A 26,152-nucleotide genomic window follows, 5' to 3' on the forward strand; every position below is an offset into this window, starting at 1 on the left:
CGGCCGCCCGTCCTGGGGGGCTGGAGCCGTCGCCTCTGCTCGCCCAGGGAGGCTCTTGCCAGGAGCTGACCGGACACCTTGGGCGAACAGATCTCCCGAGGATGAGATCTCCATAATTCCCTGTGGAAAAGTCTTTTCACAGTCTGGTGAGCCTCATTTTTAAGAAATCACCTTGCTATCCAGGCTATCGGGAGTGCGCCCTTGCTTCTCCCATCGCGCCAGCCACCGGCAGCGTCCCCTGTGTTTTGCCTCAACCTGCGCTTCATGTTCTTGCTCGGTCCTTGGAAAGCTCATTTCTCCCCATTATCGCAGATGCAGGTCAGAGGGGCGAAGAATACAATGCATTACTTCACACCGGATGCTTAAATGCTTTTCAAATTACTCACAAACTATAACCCTTCAGCCTATTTACGAACCCAATCCCTTCTCGCCGATGTAAGAATCATTCTCTCTCCACTTGTTGCCCTATACAGAACTTAGAACAGTACCTGCACGTAAGCCCGGAAACCAAAAGCTTTGTGAAAGAAACGTAGCTGAGGAACACAAGCATACAGCTGTAGGTGACAAAGTCTCGACCTTTTAATTTTCACGCTGACTGGTTTGGCACTGCTGGGCAAGTCATTTCAGTGCTTCTTACTTCCTTAACCAAAAAGAATAGATCATGAAATTACTGAGCACGTGATTCTGACTGTTAGGCTCAAGCAGGTTTTCTCAAAGTATTTTTACCGTTTAAAGATTGAAAGTGTGATAATCTTTTAGTAAAGAACAATAAATTTTAAAAATTATTATTCTGTTTTACCTGCATACTCGCACATCTTTCTCTTCAAGATTACAGTCTGTAAAAGTATGGTAGAATGTGTGCTTAAAAATAGAAAATATGCAACAATAACATCAGGCTTTATAATAAGAAAATCAGCTTTTTAAATATCCAAAAAATACTGTGAATAGCAGCAAATTTTTAGTTTTATGAGATACTCCAAAATACAGTGCGTTTCAGGATGGGAACTGTAATGTCTCATCTGACATTCTCTATTTAGAGCTTGTAATCTATATTAACAACAGTGCTTCATCTCCTGTCCCAGAATCTCCAGTGTCTTTCAAAATTAGAGTAGTTCTACTCCATGAGATTGGTTTTGGTAGGTTTTATATCCTTTGTTTCTAAATTTATTTGTTCAAGGGTATGAAGGGATGTAGTAATTTCATACACTTGCAGGCTAAATGAGTATTTTAATTAAAAGCCTACAAGGGGTTTTGTGAATGATATTTGGAAATCACATCCTTTTAGCCTTCAAAAGAAGGAAACTGCAAGAGACTGCCCCTTACCAAACACCAGAAGATATGTTCAGTAACAGTATCACGCCATATATATAATGATAAATAATAAACTTTAACATTTCTGTCCTGTAGTACCGGTAGGCCGTGAAACTCAATTACGGTTTTCAAATTCTGTTGGTCTAGAAACAAATGTTGATCTTCAAGTTTTTGTACTCATCACAAAAATATCCCCATTTTGGGAAAACCAACAGATGAGTGGCCCAAAAAAGGGCCCAGGCTGCAGCAGTTACAGTGAATGTCATAACTCAGGATTGCAGTCATTGGCAGGGCTGTTTGGGAAGCTTGCATAACATCTGCTTGCAACATGCCTGATTCAAACCAGCACTCTTCCTCTCGTGAACAGTGAAGACTTTTTAGAAGTAAAATAAACTTAGTCAATATGCAAGCAAACTGATTTTCCTGGGTGCCTGACCAGATCTGCTTGAAAGAGCAGAAATTCCCCAACTCAAAAGCTATTTATTCAAATTTGCTAGATATTTATACCATAGTTATGTCCTTTTTTTGTTTTTTTTTTTTTCTTTTTTCTGTATGTGTTCTGATCTCGTTCCTGTGAGCCATACCCAGAGAGCACTCTTTACAACGCCAAAGGGACTACTGTGGAGAGATTGATGTAGTTAAAAATTCCTGATCTCTCCTTTGAACATTTGTAGTGCTTCATTCTCGTTATGTTAGCATGGTAGGAAACATGGAAAGACATGCTTCATTTTGGATGTTTACTCCCTGTGTTCCTTTTCACAGATGGTTTTATTTACAGGTTTCTTAGTTGTCTTGTTCCTCTTAGAAGGTGTGGCTGGTTATTTTGACTGAAATAGCTTATGGCTTTATAGCTTCCATGTCAGCCTCATCACCATTTTTAGTACTGACAATATAAATAAATCAATCATAAGTTACAAGGTTTGCTTGGGTAGCTTTGATTGGATTTTTTTTTTAATGCAGAGAACATGGTAACATAGGATTAATATTTTACATCACACATACTTAGAGATTTAAATGTGGTTTTACAATGAAAGATGAATTACTGTAGAAAGGGATTTAGAATAATTTCACTAATCCAATAATTTACTTGTTCCCATTTTTTCTATCTGTTGTTGGTTCAAGTGTCATATGAAGACAGAACAGCATTAGAAATCTATTCAGACTCCCTTCAGCACTCTATGTGCAGGAAATGCTTGGGGGGAGAAAAAGTAAGAACTCTGAGTAGTGAGAGACAATGAAAAAATTAGGGGGAGAAGGACTGAAGGTGGCTTCAGTCCACTGTGTATTACATTAAAAAAAAACTGTAGAGCCCATTCAGTTTCTGTATTTGTAGTTTGGTCTTACAGACTGATGTCTAAATGCTTCTACAAATAAATGCCATTGGGAAGGACCATATTTCAAATGGAACCAGTTTATAATGAATGCTGAAGCTTACAGCAGTATTCAATGCCCTTTTACTTCCAGTTGTTCAGAAAAGAGATTAAGGGATCTGAAAAATGTATTAAGAAGAAGCCACACCATCTGCCAAGGCAGGTACGCCACTGGTAAATTGGAAAAATATGAAAAATTACTTCAGCAAAAGAGTCCCTTTCCATTAAAAAAGAGTTGGGGAATGAAGTCATATCAGGACATCATGATGTAAAAAGACGTTAAAAAATTACCCAGGATGGAAAACCTTGTTTGCTATGTGAATGATATTTCATGACACAAGAAATATTTGGAGATGGAAGATTTTGTTGTCACATGTCCCTATTTTACCAGGAAATCAGGAATTACAACAAAAGAAAAAGTCCTTCCTCCCTTATTCAGAACTTCTGCAGAGTTTCTTTTTAGTAAGGACCAGAGGGCTCTATTCAGTGAATTACCATTTGCTTCAATCATAGGCAATTTACCAGAGATTACTTTGCAATATCTCTGAATAGCAGTAACATTCCAAAGAATGGAAATCAAATCATCTTTTCAGGCCTCTATTTATAAGCTCATATGTGTGCCTCTCAATCATGCTGTCAACTCCTCCTGGTTTCAGTTGAATCTTGAAATAAAAAAAGATTCACAAGAGATCTTGCTTTTGTAAATGCACCCTAAGTTTTTTCCTGAGGGGCACATTAGGAAATTAAGATTGTGTGGTTACTCCTTTGAGAATTGTCCATTATGACGAAAGGTCCATGGGATATAAGTTTGGAAACTTCAAACAAGCAGTGTCCAGGAATCAGGATTGGTACTACCTTGATCTGGAACAGAGGACATGATACAATCACTCCACATTGCAAGCATTTTGCTATGTTATTATTGAAGGCTCATTATTTGAAGACTACCACTGTCATTTAAAAATGGATAATAGTTATGATTTCAAATTAAACACTTAATGTCCAGTGCCATTATCAGCACACCTATCTGAATATTGTTTTCCACACTAGATAACATGAGTGCAACTTGAAGAGGGATCAGAGAGTAGGTTTCTTAGATAAAGGAGTGGTAAAACTTCCCTCCTAATATTTCAAAATTATCTTGCCATCACATCTGGCCATTAGGCTTCCATAATATTTTTCCTGTTGAGCTAAGGTCACGGTAGATAGTTTTTCTAATAATAATAATTGTGTGAAACTCATAAGCTGATGATATTGCAGCCAGGCATCTGCAGGGTCTGTTTTTCACTATCATTCAGGCTGTAAATTACTTCCATCTTGGACAAAAGTGGCAAATCATCTCACTTTGGTGCTTATAATCATTAATCATATGAAAGTAGCACTGCCAGCCTGTTACTATGCTGGGTGATGTATAGCTTTGTAGTAAAAACCAGACTCTGTCCTAAAATGCTCACAATAAAAATAGGCATTTATGAACACGTGTGTAGATAAGCTTCAGCACCATACAAATGCATAATGGCTTGATTAGGATCACATGGCAAGTCCATCAAAAACGTTATTGGTTCATAAATCTCTCTAGTCCTCACACACAATCTTAGGTTTCGAAGTGTGGTTTTTTGTCACTGGTCCAAGAACAAGCTCATAAAGTACACCACCATGTCATCATTGTTGTTTCACTTAAAAGTGTCTTTGAGAATTCACCATACATTATTTCCAAATGTGTGTTATCTGGAATAAACAGTTGCTCAGGCTGCCTTGAATTTTTCATGGGCTTATGCAATTCACACAAACTTTAAAATTGAAGCTATATTCAGTTTTCTTGTGTATTTACAGTCCAAGAGCCCAGCAATGTGTGGATACTTCTTTCAATGCATGGGGATAATACCCTTGGCACGAAAGCTGATTCACCCATGAAACAATGACTTGCTTTTCCAGTGCATAGCTGACTTCCTAGAAACATCAGTTCCTTAAGCTACTCTCCTCTGTGTGGCAGCCTAGAAGGTTTGACATTCCTTCAAGGACCACTCATCCTATGCAGAGGAATGTGCTGTTTTAGTCAGTGGAATTGCCATTTACAGGATAAGCAGACCCTGTTCTCCTATTTATTTTGCAGTCCCAGTTCCCTTACAATGTGCTCCTACTCTGTGTGCCCACACTTAGAAAAGGCTTCAGGCAACAGCTCCTCTCTCAAGTTAAGGTCAATCAATACAGCTGATGTTTAATTATAGGTAGCTGACAATATCCTCTGGCATAGGCTAACCTTGTTAAATATAAGGTTTAAAAATATCCCTTCAAAATTAATTTTCTGCTTGTTTTTAGATGCCCTGTGTGTGTTGGTTCTTCTGTGACCTTGACAGGTCTGGCGGTGACAGCTAAAACCCTGCTTTACTTTGTCAACACTGAGATTCACTCCTACATTATAAAACAAGTCTGGGGGTTGTCACTATCTTCCACGCCACTGCATCTGATCTCGTCTGACAAAGGGGCATGAGATGGTTGTATTCATCTCATGAATACCCTGTTAGAGGTTTTTCAGCAGACACAGTCTGGGCTGTTTGCTTCTATTCACCACACGGTAAGAAAAGGACCATTTGCTTCTGTTCATCTAGTGTACTGCCAGAGAATAAGCTGTATTAAATGCACAGAGTCTAAAAGGATTTTAGTGATGTCTTGATTGTAACACTCTAACTTGAAAATTTCCAGCTTTAAAGAAAATATATTTTACATTATACAAGAGTTGCAGATCTTTCTTAAGATTTCTTCCTATGCTTTGTCAACAGTTTGGCTCCTAAGGGAGGACAGCACTACTTAGAAGAGCTTTTAAGAAACCAAATTCACTAGGATTCCTATTGTAGTAGGTCAGCACGTCTCCAGCTGTACTCTGATTTCCAGTAATAGACCTAATCTTCTAAATCAATAAGTGATTGCAGCCAGGACACCTGCACCATTACACCAGGTAAGTCCAACCTCACCTCCTTCTATGCTTACCTTTGGGTCGGTCAAATTGTTGCTGAAAGGGCCCCCAGGAAAGGGTTAAGCATATTAATGAACTTGTGTGTTTAATGAAATGGAGATAGTGTACTTAAAATACTGAAAGAAAATTTAAAACAGCCCAGCACTGCAAAACAACTTTATGATGTTTTAGCTCAGGGTTTTGTAAACTCCTTCTCTACAGTCATGATATCCGTGGTTTAAGTTCTAAATATATAAAACCTGTTTAATAGAATCAGTAACACTTGTAACAAAGAAGTACCTTCTATTCTAAAATGTCAAAGTATTTTAAACACTAAACAAAACCAGGGAGAATAGAATCTCTGCAGTCAGTGTTTTGAAATATAAAACTCCATGTATTTTAACCGAAACAAAAGGCAAATTTCTTAGTATCTTCCCTGAAGATTCATAAGTAGGAGCTCTAATTAGATCTCATCCAGTTAAAACTTAACAATTAATCCAACCTGTCTTCAAAAGGATCAGTGCATTGTGACGTGCATTATAAAGAGAAAGAAATTATAGCTGTCAAGTGTCAGATTTTACTTCTGTTACTCACCCATCACTGAACTTTGAGACTAAGCATCTTATTTTAATATTTCTGAGCAATGTGATTTTAATTGTTGTGATTAAGGGATTGCAGAAGCGTGTCCCACGTGAAGACGACACTCAATGAAGTATTACCTCTGCTTTTAGAATTACCTTTGATCGCACTTGTAAATTCGCAGTGGATTTCCCATTAATTAGTGTGAATTAGATAGTTGTGGCTGTTCAGTTTAGGTTAATTTTAAATGTTTTACAGTGCATCACTAATTATTGGGGGAGACAAAAACCCAACCCTTATTAAACAGTCCGCAGGTGCAAGGGATGCGTTCACCTTGCTCCGTGTGTGTTTCTAGGGGCTGGCAGCTTCTCCGCGGCGTTGGCCTTGGATACTTGCATAGCTCCTGGCACCACCACGGGACCTCCTCGTCCCGCAGACAGCGGCTTCTCCAAGGCCAAACTCAGCGCAGGGAACTCAGCTCAATCCTTCTTCCCTCCCCGAGGATCCTATCCCATTTCCCCGTCCGATTCACCCTCGGGAGCTCTGCTTCCCAGACATCGCGCCACTCTTTTGTCCTCGGTGCGAGGCCTCGGCTGAGCTCCTTTTCACATGTGTGTCAACACTGGCCCGTAATTAGCGCTCGCCGCACAATGAGCCATTGGCGCTCTGCAAAGGGCTGGGAGTGCGGCTGCTCCCGCCGGGGCCGGGGACCCGGCCAGGTGCCCAAACACAGGCACCATTCCCCTCTCTTGGAGATGCCGCGGCTTGACAGACGGACACGCAGACCGTGTCCTTTGTTCCGCAGTCGGGACAGAGCTGCCTTCGCAGTCTCAGGCTGGGCAGAGATATTTATCTCTGCTGTGCTGTGTCCTGCAGGGGCAGCGGCGCGGGGGTTCCGGCTCGTACAGCTGGGCCGCAAACACGCCAGCCCTCGCCTCTCCCCGGAGAACAGGGCAGTGTAGTTCAGGGCAATCCCCGGGGAAGCCGTGTTTCCCCCGGCACAGCGGGTGCGGATCCTTACGGACACCCCTTCGCTCCCCCCGCGGTACCAGGGCGGAGCTCTGCCCGCCCCGCCCGGCGCCGCCGCGCCTGCGCCGCTCAAGGCGGGACACCGAGGAGTTCCGCGGCGGGCGGTCGGTCCTGGGCTGGGCGCTGCGGGACGGGCGGGTGAGTTCTCTGCCGGGACAGGCTGGGCAGGGGCAGCGCGTTCCGCAGAGCCGGCGCTCCCTCGGCTCCTGCCGGCGCTCGGACTTTGCCCGCGGCCGTCCCTGGGCGGGCGGGCTGAGCCTCCCCGCTGCCTCCGCCCTGCGGCTTCGCCCTGCTCCGAACCGGCCGCGTCCCGCAGCAGGAGCGACCCTCGGGGGACCCGGCCTGGCCGCTCCCGGGGCGTTTCGCCTCCGCGTCCGCACCGTGCTATTGCCTCATCGCCTAAAAATACCTTCCGGCTGGTTTGGCAGCGGCGGGAGGCGCGGAGCGTGTGCCCGGCCTGGCTCTCGGGGTGAGGGTGAGTTCAGGTGTCGCAGCCGCGGGGTTGTCCCAAAATAGGTTCTTTGACCTGCTGTGCATGAGGCTAATCCGCACACAGAGCCGAGGTACTTGATTTATTTGTGCTTCTGAGCATAAAGAAGGGCTGGGTGGTAAATCCACAAAGCCAGCGCGACTATCAAAACTTCTCACGCTTTATACGTGTTAGCAAGCATAGACTTCAATGTTCACTGGCTACAAGTTTGCATAGTTCTCTTATTAGTGAGTATCCTGTCTTTATTGGTTAAATTATTCTCTTCCTTCTTATGCTAAGTAGCCTGCGTGCTCAGTCTTTCTCTTCTTTTAGGTAGGTGATTTTCTTGAGTTGCTGATCTGTAAGTTGCTTGTCATGATTTTGCCCTGCCAGAATTACCTTTTGCCCACTTGGAAGTGATTTCAGCACAGTTACTGAGCTGGCTTTATTAGTTTCTTATCGTGGAAGTTCTGCCCAATGTCCTTGTGGCCTGTAAATTGTGCATTCTTTGTGTCCACCGTCAGTGGTATATCCTTCTTCCCAAGCTTTGTTTAGCCTCCTCCCCTTTAGATCTGAGACAGTTGAATGAAGCATGTCAAGTCCTAAACCTTAACAAGGCAATTCTACAGACAATTTATCTTTCTAACACCTGGACATCAAGGTTGGGGACAGGTTACTTTCTGAGCACAGCTCCTTCCTCCATTCCAGCTGGAGAAGAAGCATGAATGCTGTGGTTTGTACCTGAGCACATCAGTCACGTTCAGGCCATTAGCTTTGATCCTCATCTCACTATTAATTTGTACTTGCTATTTCTCTGCAGCTTCCCAGCTCTCTGTGGCATGGTACAGTGCAATTTTCAGCTGTAATTTCTGTGCTGTGCAGGGACAGACTGTGCTGTGCAGTGAGCAGCTCTCAACTGGACAGTTTGTTCTGCCAAAGTTAATAAGGGGTTAGCAGGCTTTCAGGGGAGGGGGCTGCATGTGCTTCTGTGGGTATTTCTGCCCTTCACAGCAAGGACATCCTCACAGATAGATAGTTTCTGTTTTGTTTCTCTTGTGTTAAAATAACTGGAAGTGTGAGCTCAAAAGTATTGACCATAAAATTATTTGCCCGGAAAAGTATGCCTATTGAGGGCTGTCTGTTTGGAAGTCCTGGCTGTGAAAGGCCATTGCTGGGTCAGTGGCCCACCGTGGTGGGGCTGGAAATCCCTGGGGCTGTGTGGGAATGGCCAGGAGTATCCTAACCCCAATTAATAGATGTAGCTGTGGTGGGCTGCTGGCATTTGCAGCTTCTTCCTATGTTTTAAATTTAGTTTCTGGAGGTGGTAGTTCAGTTCTGAGGTACTTTTTGCCACTGACACAAAAATTACGTACCAAAATTCTTACCATTTCCAGCAGCAGCTAGGGATGTCTGTCAGAAGTTTGTGGGAGGAGGTGGTTTGTGCTGCCTGGGTTGACATGCTGAGCTAAAGTGCTTGCAGTGTGTTCTGATGGCTGTGTTCTAACAGCTTTTGGCCATAATAAACATCAATATGCTGTATAAGATGATTTTTCACCTAGAGAGATTAGCACAAACATTTCTTCTAAGTGTAATTGCTGTTGTACTTTAGAAGGAACAGCAGCTTTTACAGATGACCAGTTTTGAATACTATTCATGCACATTTGAGGCCAGCCTAATGTAGCCAAAGAGCTAATTTGAAGAGCTGCTTCATTGTGTCTGTTTCTTTTTAACAGCTCTGATGACAAGTCACAGAGGATCAACAAAAGCAGATGGCAGGAGGTGGCTCTTGTTGCTTTGGGGAGTAGCCTACTGGAGTGAAAGATTAGAAGATAAGCACATTAACATAAACCACAAAGAATTACTTTTGGCTAAACACAAAAAAAACCCTACATGCCAGAATGTTAAAACTGAATTTGAGAGAAGTTTGAAAAAATTATACTTTTTAAGCATTCTGGTTTCACTCTGCTCACTTGATACTGAGAGTTCTTTTTTTTTCCCAAGTGCACTAGGGAGTTCCAAGAGCAATAAATAGATGTGCATATAACATCATCATGTACCAGCACAGGCTTGCCTGATAGATGTAGGGCTCTGGCAGAACATTTGTGGGGGGGGAAAAGACTATACCTCATCTTGTGTGACATGTCAGAGGTGTGCAAAATATGTTTTGACTTAATGTGTAACAGCACCAGTTAAATTTAATGTTGACTGGTTTGGGGTTTTTTTGGAGGCTTACATATTTTTCTACAGAATGTGTCTTACATGGATTTTAACTTTCAAGTTGAGAGAATACCGGTATTCAAGTACCAAGGAGAATTAGTACTGCATGTGGTGGGTTTTTTTGTGGTTTTTGGTTTTTTTTGGGTTTTTTTTGTTTTTTTTTTAATTTGTGCTGCAGTGGATGTTGTTTTCCCCTAAACTCCACATCTTGTTAAAATAGATCTCAAAATCACATAAAATTCATATTAGTGGTGTTGTGCATACTGCTTTGTTCAGGAGTGTGATGGCTATCACTGCTTAGTTTGATGCCACACACAATGTCATAACTTAATCCTCAACCTGCCAGGAGCACACCATCAGCTTTGTAAGCAGTGGTTGTCAGGGTTAACTCTCTAAGCACAGTTGCAACTGAAAATTTCTGCTTTCCTGTGGGTTTTTCCAATTTTAGGGTGATTTTATTTTTTAAGGGTGTTTTTGGGAGTTTCTGGCTTTTAGTGACTTACTGTGACTTTCTTCAGAGCATTCAAAAGTGACTGTAATGAGATCAGTGTGGGATTCTTAATTTCTTTTGACTCAGCAGACTAATCCTGTATCATATTTAGTACTTACAAATCCAAGATTTTCATGCCAGCGTGACAGTAGGCCAGAAATGATAATTCACAGTTTCTGAATTGCTGCAACAATGTCTTGAGGTAAGGTAGGAAGGGTAACCTGACAAATCTTGCCCCTTTAAGTAATGCACAGTTAAGGTGAAGGTCACTCAAATGCCTGCAGTGGCAGTGCAGTTTTTCTGCAACCATCTCATAATGCTTTGTAAAATCAGGGAAGTTTTAAACCATGCCACTCAGAAAGGATTGTGATTTTTTTCCCCTCCCTTTACAGAAGTATGGGCATGTATTTTCACATCATACTGGTATTATTGTGAAATGTATTTTGTACATTTATGAAAAAGTAACCTTGCTCCTGAACGTCTGGAACAGATGTGTGGTTCATGTGTCATTAAATTAGAAACTGCAGGAAAACAAAGAACCATCTGGAGACTTGGTGGGGGGCAAGGTTGAGGTTTCTGGTTAAATGTATTACCAACACAGGAAAAAATATAAAGAGTGCTTCAGCTACAAAAGGAGACAAAGTGTGATAGGCATTTTGTTTTGGTTTGGTTTTAAACGATTTTCTTTTTGTAATTAGGGGAAGCACCAGAATGAAAGACATGGACAATATCAAAACTGTAAAGAAAGAATGGTAGGTGCCAGTTCTCCCTATTTTGTCTTCCTTTCCCATTTCTGTTTGTGTGTCCTGTCATTACTTTTCAAACTTTAGGTTAAATTCTAAAATACAGTATTTTTACTGTATTCATCTGTTCCACATACACAGAAAGTTTCAGAAAAATCCTGTTGTTTTGCTGAAAGATTTTTCATATACCTGAAATGTTTCCTAGATGCAAGAAGCTGTGTAAATATTTTAATTTAAATTATTTAAAGGCAAGGCAGCCTTTCAAATTGCTAACTCACTGTGCAGCTCTGCATCTGATGTGGAGGTGTTTGCTCTTCCAGTTTTGTTTCTGAGATAAAGCATAGTGAATACCTACATTAATGCTTCAAGTTTCTTTTGTTCTATTAGAAAACTAAAATGTGGACAGCATACTTTTGAAATTTCTTCTTTAAAGTTATTGAGGTTTTCTTTTGTGTAAGATGTTAATCTCCAGGGATTCTTAGTGGTGCATAGGTGCATTGCAAACAATTCAATTTTATGCAAATGTATCTAATTAGCATTCCAGTAAGTATTGCTGCCCTTGAATTCAATGCAGAGTTTTATGTAAAATTGGATAATTTTTCAAGAGCTGGGATTTTTATTTTCTGAATTGCTGAAAATAGACTTTTCTGAATCTCCCTTAGGAGTAATTCCTGCAATGTTTATGAAAAGCTGCATTATCTTCTTACTATGCAAAGAACCTATACTGAGATAATCATTCAGTTGCATATTTCTGCATTTTGATTGGTGAAAATCTTACAAACAGCTGTCACATATACAGTGTTCTATAAAAAGATGTGGTTGATGCATCTTTTTTAATATCCTGGCAGTCTCCAGAGTGTTGAAGGCTTCCATTGTATTTCTTCAGCGTGCTCCAGTGGTGTTGAGTTACTTGAGTTTCCCTAATGCACATTCCAAAACAGTAATGGTGGTTCTGGGATGGTGCTAGGAATGGGAAGTTTAAGTTGGGGTTGATGAGTAAATCCTAGGGCAATTTTCTTGTTTTTTTTTTTTTTTTTTTTTTTAACTTATGGCAAAGGAGCCATATCACAGAATTGCTTTAAGGAAAGCATTTCATTGGTGAGCAGCTAGGTGTATGATGGTTAGAAGTCTAAATAATTTAACTTGCAGTCCTGGCTCTGATACCAAGTTTAGAAGCTTTGCATAGATTAGTTCATCTTTTTTGATGATGTTCTTTAGCTTGTGCTTTTGAAGTGCAAATTGTAGCAGTTAGAGATTGGTAAGAAGTTTATAGAGAAGGCACAATGCAAAGTTGACCTGATGTTTTATACTCAGTAAACTGAGTAAGGTGGGTGCAGCAGAGTGTGCCTTCTATACTTCTTGGTACTGAGACTCTGAGGTACCTACTTGTCTTCTAATGTGTCCTCTGAGGAGTCATTTATGCTTCTGTCTTTGTTCTGCAGGGTGTGTAAATCAGGAACTGATGATCAGATTTTGAACGGTACAGAACAAAACTGTGACTACTTTGTAGATAACCTTTTTGAAGAAGCTCAGAAGGTTGGTGCCATGTGTGTGCCCCCAACTACAGTCAAGAACCAGGTAGGCAGTGAAGAAAAAATAGTCATGTCTGTTATAACAGCACTCCAGCACTAGTCTGGAGAACAGATACCGGAAGTCCAGCAGTCTTTTCCAGTCCATCGGTAAAAAACATACACACAGAATTCAGAAAGCTGTAGGAACAGCCTCCCATCTCCCAGTCAGCCAGGCCTTTGCTGCTGGGCTTTTGGCTCTCACTGCTTTATAGTTGGTTTAGAGTCATTCTAGAACTGATGCTGGCATTGGCTAATGCACTTCTGCTTTATTAGGAAGGAGTGAGGTGAGCAGGAGTTCAAGGAATGACAAGTACTGTTACATAAGAAGTTATTTAAGGAGCTGCAGCCTTTTTATGCAGAGGCATAGCCCAAATATTTTTCATTTGGTCTTATTCATATAATTATGGTTGTAGTGGGATGTTCAGTGTGGGTTTGTATCTCAGTGATTCTGTCCTTTTCGTGTTTTTCTGTTACTCATCAGTGACTGGTAAGGGGAGGGAGAAAAGGCTATGTAGGACAAAGATGACAAGAAGAAATTTGGAGTGGGCATTGCTAGAAATTATGTTCATAGATCCTTAATTGACCCTGGAAGAAATGAAATGTCAAGAGCAATATCTTAAATTGCAGTCCTGAAATAGTGTTCCATGGCATTAGTTGTGTCAATGCTTAAATGGGAAGTTGGTGTGGAATAATTAGTCCATGTTAAATTTGCATTCTGGCTCACTGTAGAAGAACCTTCCCAAAATTAGAACTTTTCCCATATGCATTGGTGCCATGAGACACAAGAGGTTTTGATGGAATCTAGTCTTGCTGAGTGCTGTCTGCTTCTATTGACAGATCACCCAGTGGAAAGACAAGGAATTCTATTCAGCAGTTTGCACATGCTGTTTATTTATGTAGCAATCACCTAACAAGTCAAACTGGGAAAAAACAAAACCAACAAACTTGTCAGGTGCTATCAAGCCTCATTCAAACTCATTTTCAGCTGAGGTGAATTCTGCATTTGTGCCCTCATCTGTGGCCAAGTCTCTGCCAAGGCAGTGTTATTGCAGGGATCAAACCTCGATAACCAAATACTTCCTTAAATGGCATGGTGAATTAATATGAAAATACAATCTCAAATATTCATGTTATAGTTGGAGAGATTTCAATAAACATTGCAATGGCTGCAGGTTGGAGTAGTGGATGATTTCTGGCAAAGTTAAGGAATTACTGAGAATTTATTTTTTCATTCCCCTAACCACCAAGGTTTTGAATATGCCCAGGAATTCTAGGGTAATATAAGTATATGACTGTCTGAAAGTAAAGTTTCTGACACTTGCTTCATTTCCTGAGTGAATGGCTTCTGCATGCATAATCTCAATGCCTTTACTTTGAGAAAATCCTCCTGAATGATTGGAAGAAGGCTTTACCCTCATAAGTCCCCAGCTGGACTATTCTGGCACTTGGTGTTCTAACACCAGGCATGTATGCTCTCAAATTAGCTCTTGAAGAATTGCAGCTGGCTGGGATAGTCCAGCTATTTTATTTTTTTTTTCCTGTGCTGAATTGAAGGAGTGTTCTTGATCTAGGAAGCCAAAATGATTGGGGGAAGGTTTGTTTATAACCCTGATTGACACAAGATACTTAGAAATGTCACTTAGCCCTTGCAGTTGCTGTGCCTGTTGGCATGGGGCCAAGGCAGATTACAGTGAGCCTGCTCTCAGTATTTTTAGTTCATGAAGTGGATGATTTATAATCACAGGGTATGTGTGTATACCAAGCTTCTTTTTCATCAGTGTTATAATGAGAATTGTTCTTACTCTGTAGGTTGATGTAATCATTAAACTTTGGAAAAACGGGTTTACGGTAAATGACGGCGAACTTCGGAGCTACGCTGATGTTGCAAACCAGCAGTTCTTGGAGTCCATTAAAAAGGGGTAAGTGAGTTTTGTGTTCTTAACCAGCCTGAGTTAATGTGCTTTGGGCAGCACTTAGCTTATGCTCTAAATTTTTTACGTGGCTTTGCTGCACTGCAGTGTCCCTGTAGGAGCACAGGCCCTGCCAGTCTTGTTCCTGCAGTGCTAATGGCTGTTGGAACATCAACAGGTTTAACACAGCTCTCAGTGGCAGTAGTTGTACAGTTGCTGATGAATAGATAAAAGCCAGTGTTGGCAGGGGGCACAGCAGGTGCACAATGAAATAAAGAATAAATCAGTGCCCAATAAGAGCTACAGATCAAATGGTATTTTGACTAATGAACTCAGTGCAAAAGGGGTTGAGCATTTCTGCTTTTATGGTCTTTTTGTTGATGAAAAGCCTTAAATGGGCACAGATGTTCTGTGTATCATCAAGCAACTCTGATCAGTCTTAAATTTCTGAAATTTTTCCAAGTACAAACTTGCTGTTGTGTATATATAACAATCTTATATAAATTCCTGTGTTAATAGCCATCTTACATTTTTCCTTATTAAAAGTTTACGTGCTGTCCTGATTTCTGCTAGTTTGCAGTTGTTGCTTTAAAAAAGGAGTTTGACCATAGTAACCAGTGTTATTTTGAGCCTTTAATTTGTAGTCTGTTTCCTCACCCTGTACAAATGGAGAGAAGAATATAATTTTATGGATAATATAATTTAATACCTCCTTATCAAGCATGTGAAATTACTAAGTCATTATAGTTTTCTTTTCCGTATTTTGCTAGGCCACCCAAAATACTAATTTTACACTATTTCTCCTGTATGTCTGTCACCTGTGTTAGTTGTAATAGCAATTAACTGCACTGTTTAAAGCCCTTTGTGTGCATTCATCAAAAGTTTGCCACTTTTATTCCACTGTTTGCCTGTGAAGATGCTAATTATGAGATGGTTTCTGCATAATCATTGATGGTGGAGAAGCATTCAGTACAGCCTCTGTGCCAGCTGAGCCCCACCACCCAAAATTGTACTATCTACCTAGAGCTCAGAGACAAAGGCATTGTTGTATTCTGCTTCATGCAGTTAAAGCACTACCAAGGTGATGTTACTGCACTAAAGAGTGGAGCTGTTAGTGATGATATCATTTTTAGAAGCTGAGATCTGTGTTTGTCATTAAATACATTGTGTGTAAACTCAGTTCTTCCTCTTTAAAAGCCTTTTTCCTTTTTTGTCCTATGGAGATAAAATAATTGAACCCTTTGCAGCAGTGTATGGCAACACTGAACTTCCTACACATTATTTGTTTAGAGTGGTAACTGCTGAGTAAATTTGAACATCATTCAACAGCTTGCATCATAGGGGTTTTTATAATTATATACTTTCTAGTTAATTTGCTATTCAGGAACTTGAACTTATTTGTATGCTGTGCATTTAACCTAACTCTTAGTAAATACTTGTGAAGATGTTTTTAGAAGCATCATCCTTGAAGGGTCAAATGCTTAACAGGTATTAATCATTGGTCTATTTTGTGTACTGAAAACAGCATAGTACTTTTTTTTTTGACCTTTTTTTTTTTTTTAAGGGAACTGCCTTTTGAGCTGCAAAAAGTGTTTGATAAGGAGGAGGTAGAAGTGAAAGTGGAAGATAAAAAGGATAAGGTGTATTTGTCATCGAAAAAGCCAATGTTTCATCCCTTTTCTGGACATGGTTACAGATTAGGAAGGTGAGTAGGCTGGTGTGATCTATGACTGAGTAGCTGAAGGGAACTATACCTGTGGTGAAGGATCAAAATTCGGGTGGCAAGCAATCTCTGGAGTCTTCTAGTCTAAATTCCTGCTCAAAGCAGGGTCATCTGTGGAGACAGATGAGGTTACTTAGGCTTTTATCCAATTGGGTCTTGAAATCCCATAAGAGCAGAGGCTGTGCAGTGGCTGTGCAGCCTTGAGTGCTGTACTGTCCTTATGGGAAAGAATGTTTTCCTTATATCCTGTCTGAATGCCTCTCATTAAAATTTCTGTCCACCATAATGAGCATCACCTCCTCCTGCAGACCCTGGCAGGCTGCTTTTATGTGCCCCACAACGACCACCATCTCTTCCACAGGCTGAGCAAGCTCTCAGCATCTGCTGACAGTGTGAGTGCTCCATCCTGCAGGCATCTTGGTGTCTCTTCATGAAGCTTGGGGGATAATTGGCTCCCACAATCCACTGGACGTGTTGCTGTGTTGATACAGCCAGGAAGCTCTTGGCTTTCTTTGTTCAAGGTCACAATATTAGCAGAATTGTTTCCAGCTGAAATGCTGTCACTCTTCTATTCCATGATTTTAGAGAAAATAATCTCTTTTTAAGCTGTATTAGCAATAATTTGAGAAGAGGGGGGAGTATGACAATCCCATAGAGAGAACCAAAGAAGTAAGAGGTTATTTTGCATTCTCTTAAAATTGTTCAGTAATTAATCATGCATGTATTGCAGTAAGGCATTTTAGCATTCTACAGTGATCCGTGTCTTTTTTGTAGTTGGAGCGTGTCAGCCGCTCATGCCAGTGCTGAAACTGGACTTGATTTACAACCAAACAACTATTGTCTTTTGGAAGGCTGTTGTAGGGCAACGCGCCAGGAGTTCATTTATTTGATCCCTGTGACTTTTGCTTACTCCAGCCACGTTACCTGTTTGACATATCCCTGTCATGCAAGACTTGTGTGCCTACAGAAGCAGGCTTTGGCCTAGGGACCAGGACATGTTCAGCGACCAGGTGGCACTGCTGAGTGACCTGCAGGCTGGAGTTCCAATGCTGTGGTGCAGCCTTAGGTGAACAGCTTCTTTGAATTAAGTGGGAAGGGTTTGGCTGCTAAGGCCCAGAGCTTGTGCTGAGGGAAAGCCTGACCTGGGCAGGAACAGCTGAGGCAGGGGAAGATGATAATGTGCAGAGCAAAAGACTGATGAAGGTAAAGGGTGAGTGGTTCCAGGCTGACTCAGAGAAGCAAGTATCTGTTTTATGAGTTTCACCTGTTTCTGTAGTACAGACCATTGAGTAGATACAATAGGAAAACCTTCCCTTGAGAGATAGGTGAGATGCTGGAAGATTTGCTTTTGGTGGCATGGAAATCCTGAGCAAACAGGGGTCAGAACTTAACCTTGTTATATCTACAAGTAGAGCTGTTCATAACAAAACCAAAAAGATCTTCAGTGTGCTGGGTTTCTGCTGCTAAGCAGTGCTAAATGCTAGGTTGTTCAGTCACTTCTTGTGCTCTGCCATGCCTACAGCAAGTAATGATCTTGCTTCCCAGTAGGCAAGTTAGGTTTCAGAAACATGCTAATCTGTGAATTTCGGTTCACTGGTCTTGTACACTGAGACATTCTGCAACTTGCTCAGCATTTTTTATTTTTTTCCTACTCTTCTTTGTCTATTCTGTGCTGTGCTATCAAAGCCTTTTCCTTAAAAACAAATAGATATTAGTGCTGATGTTAGAACCATGAGCCATAAGTATTCCTGCTCCATAAAGTAGTGCTCACTTTCTGCTGTTGATAAATGTTCATTGCATGAATATGCCACACTTGCAGCAGAAAAGCTTTGTGGGGCAGCAGCAGAGCTGACTGAGACCTGGAACAAGTTTTGAGCTATAGAACTCCTTTTCTACAGTTGCATTCATGTGATTAGTCAGAAATGAGAGAGACAAATGACTGAAGAGTTTACTTTAGCTTATAGCCCACCTAAACCTCTGCTTAGCAAATAGACTTATAAAATTAATCTTGTATATTTTGTCAAGTCATTCCAGGTGGAGGGATTTTGTAATGGATGAACCATTTTGAATTGGTCTATTGACTAGTTCTCAAAAGTTTAGTTGGAGAATCTGGAAATAACATGTATGTTGATATAGCTCAGACAAGCTTGATCCTCTGCCTTTTTGTTCTACAGGAGAAATAAGTAAGACATATCAAAATTTTCCAATGTGCTTTATGAACCTGTGTAACTAATGGGTATGCTCTGTTTTATCTATCACTGTCCAGCTGAATTTCATAGTTTGGGATTTATGACTAGGTTTTCAACCCCACTTTTCTATTGAGCTGATCTATGCATCTCTGAGACAGCCTCAGAAACATGTTAATTAAACTATTGACTGAAATCCCTTGTAGCAAAGCAAGCTTGCTCTGTAACCTCATTAGGCTGAGGCATTGTGTGTCAAGCTGCCTAACCATCAGTCAGGAGTCAGGGTAAGGCATGGCACCTAACTGCTGGGCTATTTCTTGTCAGAAAATTGACAGGATGCTCTTAGGTCTCTTTGATCTCTAGTTTGCATCTTCTGTTGATAATCTTATAAAAGAATAAGCCTTAAAAGGAATTACAATGCTTCGATCTCAGGCTAATAAGAATTAGGTTCTTGGGTTTTGGCTTTAGTCAAAGCTCCCACCACTAGATGGCTTTATCTGTCAGTTCTGCAAGAGAAAAGTTTTTACAAATAGAAGTGCTTTAGATCTTGGTGAATACAGATGCTCTTTCTCTTAAAGCTTCATTTAGTGTGCTGGCTTCAGTCTCACACACACTTGTTATTGAAAGAATCACCTTCAGTGCCTGCTGCATATGGAGATGTGACTGTGAAGGAGGTTGCTTTGGGAATGACACCACCAAAATCTGTGTCCTTCAAGGCAGTTGTGTGAGCTACAGCTGAGACTGATGAAGCCCAGCCTAGCCTGAGCCAGACACTACAGCTGGACACATCTGCAGCCTCTGCTGTCCTGGAGGCAGCTCACTCACAGGAGTTCTGCAGTGTCTGAACCAGCAACTGAACAGCAAGAGCTGGGCATGGCTGGACTGAAGTATGACTTGAAATTATTTTTTTTTCTCTGCTTGCAAAACTGTTTAACATTATCTTGCTGGTACTCAAGCTTTTATTCCTGATCTGGAGGGCAATTAAGTTTTATTTCGTATTGAGGTCAAGCATGAACGGAAGCTGTTTGTGAGGCAGGTGGGTGCTAGTACATCACCTGTACTAGTAATGCCAGAATATTTTACAGATGTGCCTCTTGTAATTTGTTGGTGCCAAGTCCTTGTGCCCCAGCTGATTTATGTGTAATGCAAAACAGTTCTATAACTTTTACCTGTCTCCAGTCACAGTAAACATCTCTTATTGCTCACTTGGAAATGAGATTTCTCAATTCTCATTCTTTTTGCTGTTTCTGTGGAAGATACAAAAAAAGCACCTCTGCTGGCCAATAACCTAGAAGTTAGAGCAGCACTTAAATGGGCAATAAAAGTTTTTGAAATAGCTCTGACTGAACTTGCACTTAAGACTCCAGCTTTATTAGCCTGAACATATTAAGTCTTTAGCTAATAATAAATTAGCTTTGACATTTCTGCCTTATGAACAAACTAATACAGATACAAGAACGTAAGAACGGGGTTTGTCTGCAAAGCAGGTGTGCAACATAGTTACAACTGTTACTCTGTGGACTTCAGTTACCCACTTTTCTCTCAAGAAGCTGTAACTCAACCAATTTTCTGTGCCAAGAGAGCTTTTCTGCAAACTGCCATGTAGTGCTCATGTAGTCTGTGACCACAGCTGAGCTCAGAGGAGAAACTCCTTTAAATCACTGCTATTGTTCTACAAGCAAACATCTGGTTATACTCATGGGAGCTGAGAATGTGCCCATTGGATCAGACCCAGTGAGGATTTAAGCTGTACATGCTAAACAAGCTTAGTCATGAAAGAAGCACTAAGCTCTAGGCATTTCTTCAGCATAACATTTTTTGCCAGCAGTTTTTTTGTTTGTATTTTAAGACTATGCACTTGGACTGAGGTTGATGTATTCTGTTAAGTCATTTTATGAATCTTTGCCCCTGTGGTTTGGTCAGCTGTGGAAAATGCCTTAGGAAAAAATAAATCCAACTGCTGTGTGCATCAGTCTGGGTTTTTCACATTAAGTCAATTTTTGTGATAGATGAGTAATTCTTCTAAGCTGAGATAGATGATGCTGGAGTCTAAATCAAGGCTAACAACATTCAGTTAAATTGAATTACTGTAATCACATTACCCTGAAAATTAACTTGAGTATGCAAATTCAATACTCAACCCTCTTTAAATTTCACCTGTGTGATTTGAGTGCAAAAATGCATGAGGAATCTTCAGACAGTTTTGTCTCTTGTATATTCATATTTAATCCTCTGACATTTAAAGCTCCTTTCCATCTTATAAAAATGTTAAACACAAGCAAACTGAAATTCTTTAGCATGTTTTAGTTTGTAAGTGAAAATAATGGCATACATATAGGAAATAAATAAGGAAGAAAGAAAAAAGCTGATATTTATGTTAGTGTTCCTGTATTTGTTAAAATACAAAGTCATCAGCACATTCTGCTATGGGGCAGAAAGCTCCAGAAGCAGAGGTCTGGGGGGGGAAGTTTGAGCTTGCATGTGAATACAGAAGCCATAACCTCGTGTGACTTTTCTTTTCAGTGCTACTCCAAAGATAATCTCTAAAGTGAGAGACGATCATCCAGGACCTGATGACAAAAGACACCTGCCTTTAGTACCCTTGAATGATTTGGAGCCTATCACCAATGTCCAGATCTGGTTAGCTGATGGGGAAAGGATAATTCAGAAATTCAATGTTTCTCACAGGTAGGATTTATTTAACCACTCTCATATATATTTGCATCTGAACTATATATCTTAATGCCTGTACATTTAAGTCTTTAACTTTTATTACTAGTCTGCCTCCTGAGTTTACTTAGCATTGGACTGCTCTTCAGTTGTATTTGAGAAACCTTTGAAAATTTGAGAAACCTTTTAGCTGACAAGCAAGCATAAGAGAAATGTGAACTGTGAAAAGTCAGGTCATAACTGAATGTAAAGGAAAATCTGAGGAAACTGTAGGAGTTCTTTGTAGATTAGTGGAAGTTAAGGTGTACATATTGCTCATTACTAGAATAAATGGCTTTTAACGTGATAGATCTCTCACAAAACAAATACATCTGGAACAAATGGCATAGTAAAAAGCCTGCTGGTCATTGGGCATAGGCAGCACCACATGTGACAGCTGGAGAAAGGGACTTAGAGTTAAGCCAGAGAAACCTCTGGGGAGGGCTGGAGTTGGTGCACTGGGCAGGGAGGTTCATCCCCTGCATGTCAACATGGACAGAATAGAATGCACACAGTATGTTTAATTCTTAATTAATAAAATTTCTGGTTCCCAAGAGGCTTAGAAATGAGGATAATGTCAGAAGGTATCAGCACAGCACATGTATGCAGGAGCTTTGAGAAAGTGGAATTAACACCTTACCATTAAATTGCAGAGCTACTGTCTTTAGAGACCTTTCTCAGTGCTGAATCTGAGAAATCACTGGAGTACTGTGCAGTCATGTCATGTGGAAAGGAGATGTTGCCTGTGCTTCTCTGTGAAGCAGTTTAAAGGTATTACAGATTTAATACAACCCAGGCTGCTGTCAAGATAAACTCTGTATGTCCGTGGCTGGTCAGAAGGAAAGCTCAGCTCTTGAAGGTTAATGACTGTAGTATTTTCTTTGGCTTGTACTAATTTATTACTGTTAGCAGCCTGATCTGTGAACTGAAACACTGTTGTGATGTACTGCTGAAGGGTAAATTGCTATTTTAATTATCAATACTTCATTGAAGGGCTTCATATCTCAATTATTCCAGGTCCCACACACTTAAGTATATTTAGAAGCTTTTTGTCTTCACAGTAAATAACCATTTGAACAGCTGCTAAGTGTTTTTGAGAGGAAAAAAACATCTGAGATAAGCAGGAAAACAACTTTACTGGTGTAATGCTCTTTTTGAAGTACTGTGCAATAAATATTCTATCATAACATAGCCCCTTGCCACAAGACCAGCACATTTGTGCTGTACACAGTACTTGTGTATAGCCTGATAAGAACCAGGGGAAAATCCTTTTAGAGCAATACCCTTAAGAATGATGACTGCATACACAGCACTCCTTTCAGTGCACAAGACAGCTATTTGTTAACTAAGGTATAGATTAATAGCATGTAACACATATGTAGCATATTACCCAGTGTCTGGGTAAATTGATGACTTAAAGCTCTTGGCAGTTAGATTGTGTAGGTGCTGGCTTAGATGTGAGTTGATTACTGGTGAAAGATGGGAGCAGAAGCACAGGAAGCATTGTAGTGTTGCAGTGTGGGGAATTGAGACATGAGAGTGCAGCAGCTAGGAGAGCAGAACTGTAGGAACAGCACACAGAGCTGTGTCCCCTCTTCAGCACTTACTATGTTTGGAGCATCAAGTATGGAGCCTGAAAGGAACTTGTTCACCCAGAAGCAGAGAGCTGGTGGTTAATTGCCTGAGTTGCTCTTAGAACCCAATGAAATTTGATATAATGCATGTAGACATCTGTAAATGTCCAACCAAAACTTTAGTCCTGCCTGAGGTTTTTCAGGCTCTTGACTTACAAGACCAAGCAGTGTCTCTGTGTTGAGGTCTGTTGCACAGGAATCAGTTTTTGTTTTGCTGGCTGTGTCTGTCCTGGGGAGTGTGGCTAAGGCTTGGAAAATCTCAGGCATCTGTACTGCTAAAATGTTAGGATGTCATTGCCCCAAGCCAGCCAGCACTTCCTCAGTCAATACCTAACCATCCATGTCTCAGCTGTTAGCTCAGGTTGTATACCATTCCCAGGAGACAGTGAACCTCATGGGAGACCCTGTGCATGGGGGAGAGGAAGGATGAGCTAGGAATTTGCCAGCAGCCAGTCTGCCAGTCTGGCCTCAGGACCAGAGAATGGACATTGATACATCTGTATGAATAAAGTTAACATAGTATCTTCTCATCTTCATTTTCTAATTAAATGAGTCGATCCTGATTCTTCTGCAGCAAAATTTGTGTCTTGCTCAGCTGTTGCAAGGCTCTTCACAGATTGAGTCTGTAGTGATTTCACCATGCCCCTGCTTTGGGAGGATGGGACCATGCTTAGACCTAGTCAATGTATCAGCTGTCTGAATAGTTGTTGCAAAGCCTTTTTCTTAATTTTTCCTGTGGTTCTGCCACATGAACCACGCGCTGGGGCATCTTTATTCTAGCTCTTGGCTACCGAACCCTCAGGTCAGAGCTCCACCAGCTGGTTAGGAAATGGTAGGTGTGTGTAACTACCATCTGAGCCACAATGGTGCATTTGAGTGCTCAGAATAAGATACTCACGCTCGGCCCCTTGGGACTACCCAGGGCATGCAGACCTTGGTCCTTGCCTCCCAAGTGGATCAGACATTTCAAGATACCACCTCATCTGTACTGCTGCAGTTCTGTGCTGTCAGGCATTGCATGCAGTGGTGTTGCGTTCCTGTCCCATGGTGGCTGTGTGTGTTATGCACGTGTGTAGGGACTGCAGTACCAAAACTCTAACCCTGAGTTTTTCTCTCTTCTCAGAATCAGCCATGTCAGAGACTTCATAACAAAGTATCAAGGATCTGAGGGAAGTGTTCCCTTCACACTGACCACCTCCCTGCCTTTTCGTGAGCTGCAGGACGAGACACTCACGCTTGAGGAAGCAAAGTTGCAAAACGCCGTTGTTGTTCAGAGACTTCGGAAAACAACTGAACCTTTCAGACTCTTGGTGATAAAAGCACCTGACAACGACTACAAAAGTGCTGCTACACCTAATGGACAACTCAAGAATGAGCAAAAAAATGCTATCAATAGTACACGTTCAAATTAGCTTTATAACTGACCAAAAATTATCTGCAGGGTGAACTAGGCAAAACCAAAAATGTAACCAGCAATATGTGGATGCCCTCACATCCTCATGCACTGTGCTCTTAGAGAGCAGAATGGGTGCTGTGCTGTCGTCTGCTATAATAGAGGTATTTTCAGCTACATTGGGTACTCAGAGCCTGGCTGTATAATGTAGCAGAGCTAACTGTACAGCAGATCATCCTTAGAATTTCCTTAGGTTAAAAGCTTCATAGTATTTAATAAGTGGGTCTAGGTGGAACAGTTATCTGAGACTTAACTACTGAGAGCTACCTACTGATACTTAACTACCTTTTAAGGAAAAATAGTATTTATTTTTGCACTTTGGACTAAAGTGAAGCATTTCACTTACATTGTAGTGTAAACTGCTGCAGTTTGCATTCTTCTCACAGTAACTCTTTGACAACCTGTACTGCAAGCAAGCTCACATTTGAACTCTACCTTGAAAATCTTCAGGATGTAACTTTTGTCACAAGATCTGCAGTGTAATAATGTTCTGTCAAGTTTCCACATGGTGGTAGGTGCATGTGTGAGAAGATACAATCGAGATGGTTTGGTGCATACTGCATATGAAGTGCCTCAAAGTAAGCTCTGAAGGAATTGTTCTTATCAATAGTTGAAGTGGTTTCTGCTTCTTTTGCGCCGCTACGGGTGTCTTGCAGATCAGGTGATGTTAAACTACCTAGCTCATCAGCATAGGGACCCACTTGTAGCTTTGTCACACAGAAACTTCAGCTGTTTTGGCTATCACCAAGTAGGAGTAGTAGTTGAGAGGGACACAGTTGTTTTTGTACTGTTTGTCTGCCTCTGTCCTGAACTGCCCAGCTGATGGAGACACTAATTGCATGTGGCCAGGTTTCAAAGCTGTTGAAAATCCTTACTTGAAAACTGACATTTTTCTCTCCACTTTGCCCCATTTCCATCCAAATCTTTTATTTTGCTGTTCATGTACTTGAGGAATAAAGTTTGTAGCGAACTATTCCATGTTTTGCTAAAAGAGAAAACAGTGGAAAGACTTAATATTTTGTACCGTGTTTACTAAGCCTGTGTGTTTGTGAATGGAACTAAAATCTCCAGGTAAGACATATCCCAGGATCTTCAGCAAGTCCTGGCTCCTCTGTGCTACCTCTGCCAAAGGATGGTTGTTGGGGCTGTACTTCTTCTGTGTGGTTAAATGAAAGTTGGGTTTGGGTTTTCCTGGTTTTGTTCTAAATAGAAAATTGCTTAATTGGAGCAACTTTTATTCTAAAAAGTAGTGAGACTTCAGAGTAGAGATGTACTCTCCTTCCTTCCCAGGGATATATATAAAACTGGTTTGCTTTAGCATCTCTGATGGTGTGTTTGAAATGAAAGTCAACTGGGCAAATATCTATTTAGTATCCTCAGAAAAGAACTCTCTGGAAACTATGCCTTTAAACACTTTCCAGTGCTATAAACTTCCTGTGCTACTGTGCCATTCAGGTTTATGTAGGAAGTGGTACAATTAAATGTTCTTTGTTCTTGCACTGACTCCTATATGAAAAACAAAAATATAGGTGCTGACAAATACATTAGTAAAATTGAAAAGACAAACCATGTCCAGACACAGCTCCAATCCTCAGTACCCAGAGCTTCCTGAACAGGGAATTTTAATCAGTGCTTTCAAATTTATCTTAGTATATAAAACATAGTATTAGAAAAGCACATGTGGTTGATTGTGAGTTCGGCTGTTCTATCTAAAAGGCTCATGAAATGTCAAAAGTAACAGTGTACTACTATTCATGCATTTGCAGCACAAAAATTGGAAGAAATAAATAGTGTAAGTTTGAAATTGA

At 40.9% G+C, this 26,152-nt stretch overlaps 1 protein-coding gene across 5 annotated transcripts; it reads left to right on the forward strand.

Moving 5' to 3' along the window:
* On the forward strand, nt 1-25,342 carry UBXN2A (UBX domain protein 2A). Of its 5 annotated transcripts, XM_063150921.1 has the most exons (9): nt 1-146; nt 4,998-5,253; nt 5,459-5,634; nt 11,114-11,167; nt 12,601-12,736; nt 14,539-14,648; nt 16,204-16,344; nt 21,072-21,236; nt 24,015-25,342. In XM_063150921.1, exons 4-9 carry the CDS (start codon nt 11,127-11,129, stop codon nt 24,301-24,303), a joined length of 882 nt encoding a protein of 293 aa, XP_063006991.1. In that variant the 5' UTR covers nt 1-146; nt 4,998-5,253; nt 5,459-5,634; nt 11,114-11,126; the 3' UTR covers nt 24,304-25,342. The 5 variants fall into 5 exon arrangements, with proteins under 5 accessions (XP_063006991.1, XP_063006990.1, XP_063006993.1 ...); XM_063150920.1 differs by lacking the exons at nt 1-146; nt 4,998-5,253; nt 5,459-5,634 and adding an exon at nt 7,311-7,377; XM_063150919.1 differs by lacking the exons at nt 1-146; nt 4,998-5,253; nt 5,459-5,634 and adding an exon at nt 7,560-7,714.
* Nucleotides 25,343-26,152: the final 810 nt, after the last annotated feature.

The sequence above is a fragment of the Melospiza melodia genome, chromosome 3, assembly GCF_035770615.1.
Source record: "Melospiza melodia melodia isolate bMelMel2 chromosome 3, bMelMel2.pri, whole genome shotgun sequence".
Lineage (NCBI taxonomy): Eukaryota > Metazoa > Chordata > Aves > Passeriformes > Passerellidae > Melospiza > Melospiza melodia.

What these genes read in the sequence shown, in the direction of transcription:
- UBXN2A (XM_063150921.1), top strand. Translation starts at nt 11,127, where the DNA reads ATGAAAGACATGGACAATATCAAAACTGTAAAGAAAGAATG. An exon ending in AAAACTGTAAAGAAAGAATG is followed by an intron (nt 11,168 to 12,600) that starts GTAGGTGCCAGT and finishes TTTGTTCTGCAG; the next exon opens with GGTGTGTAAATCAGGAACTG. An exon ending in CAACTACAGTCAAGAACCAG is followed by an intron (nt 12,737 to 14,538) that starts GTAGGCAGTGAA and finishes CTTACTCTGTAG; the next exon opens with GTTGATGTAATCATTAAACT.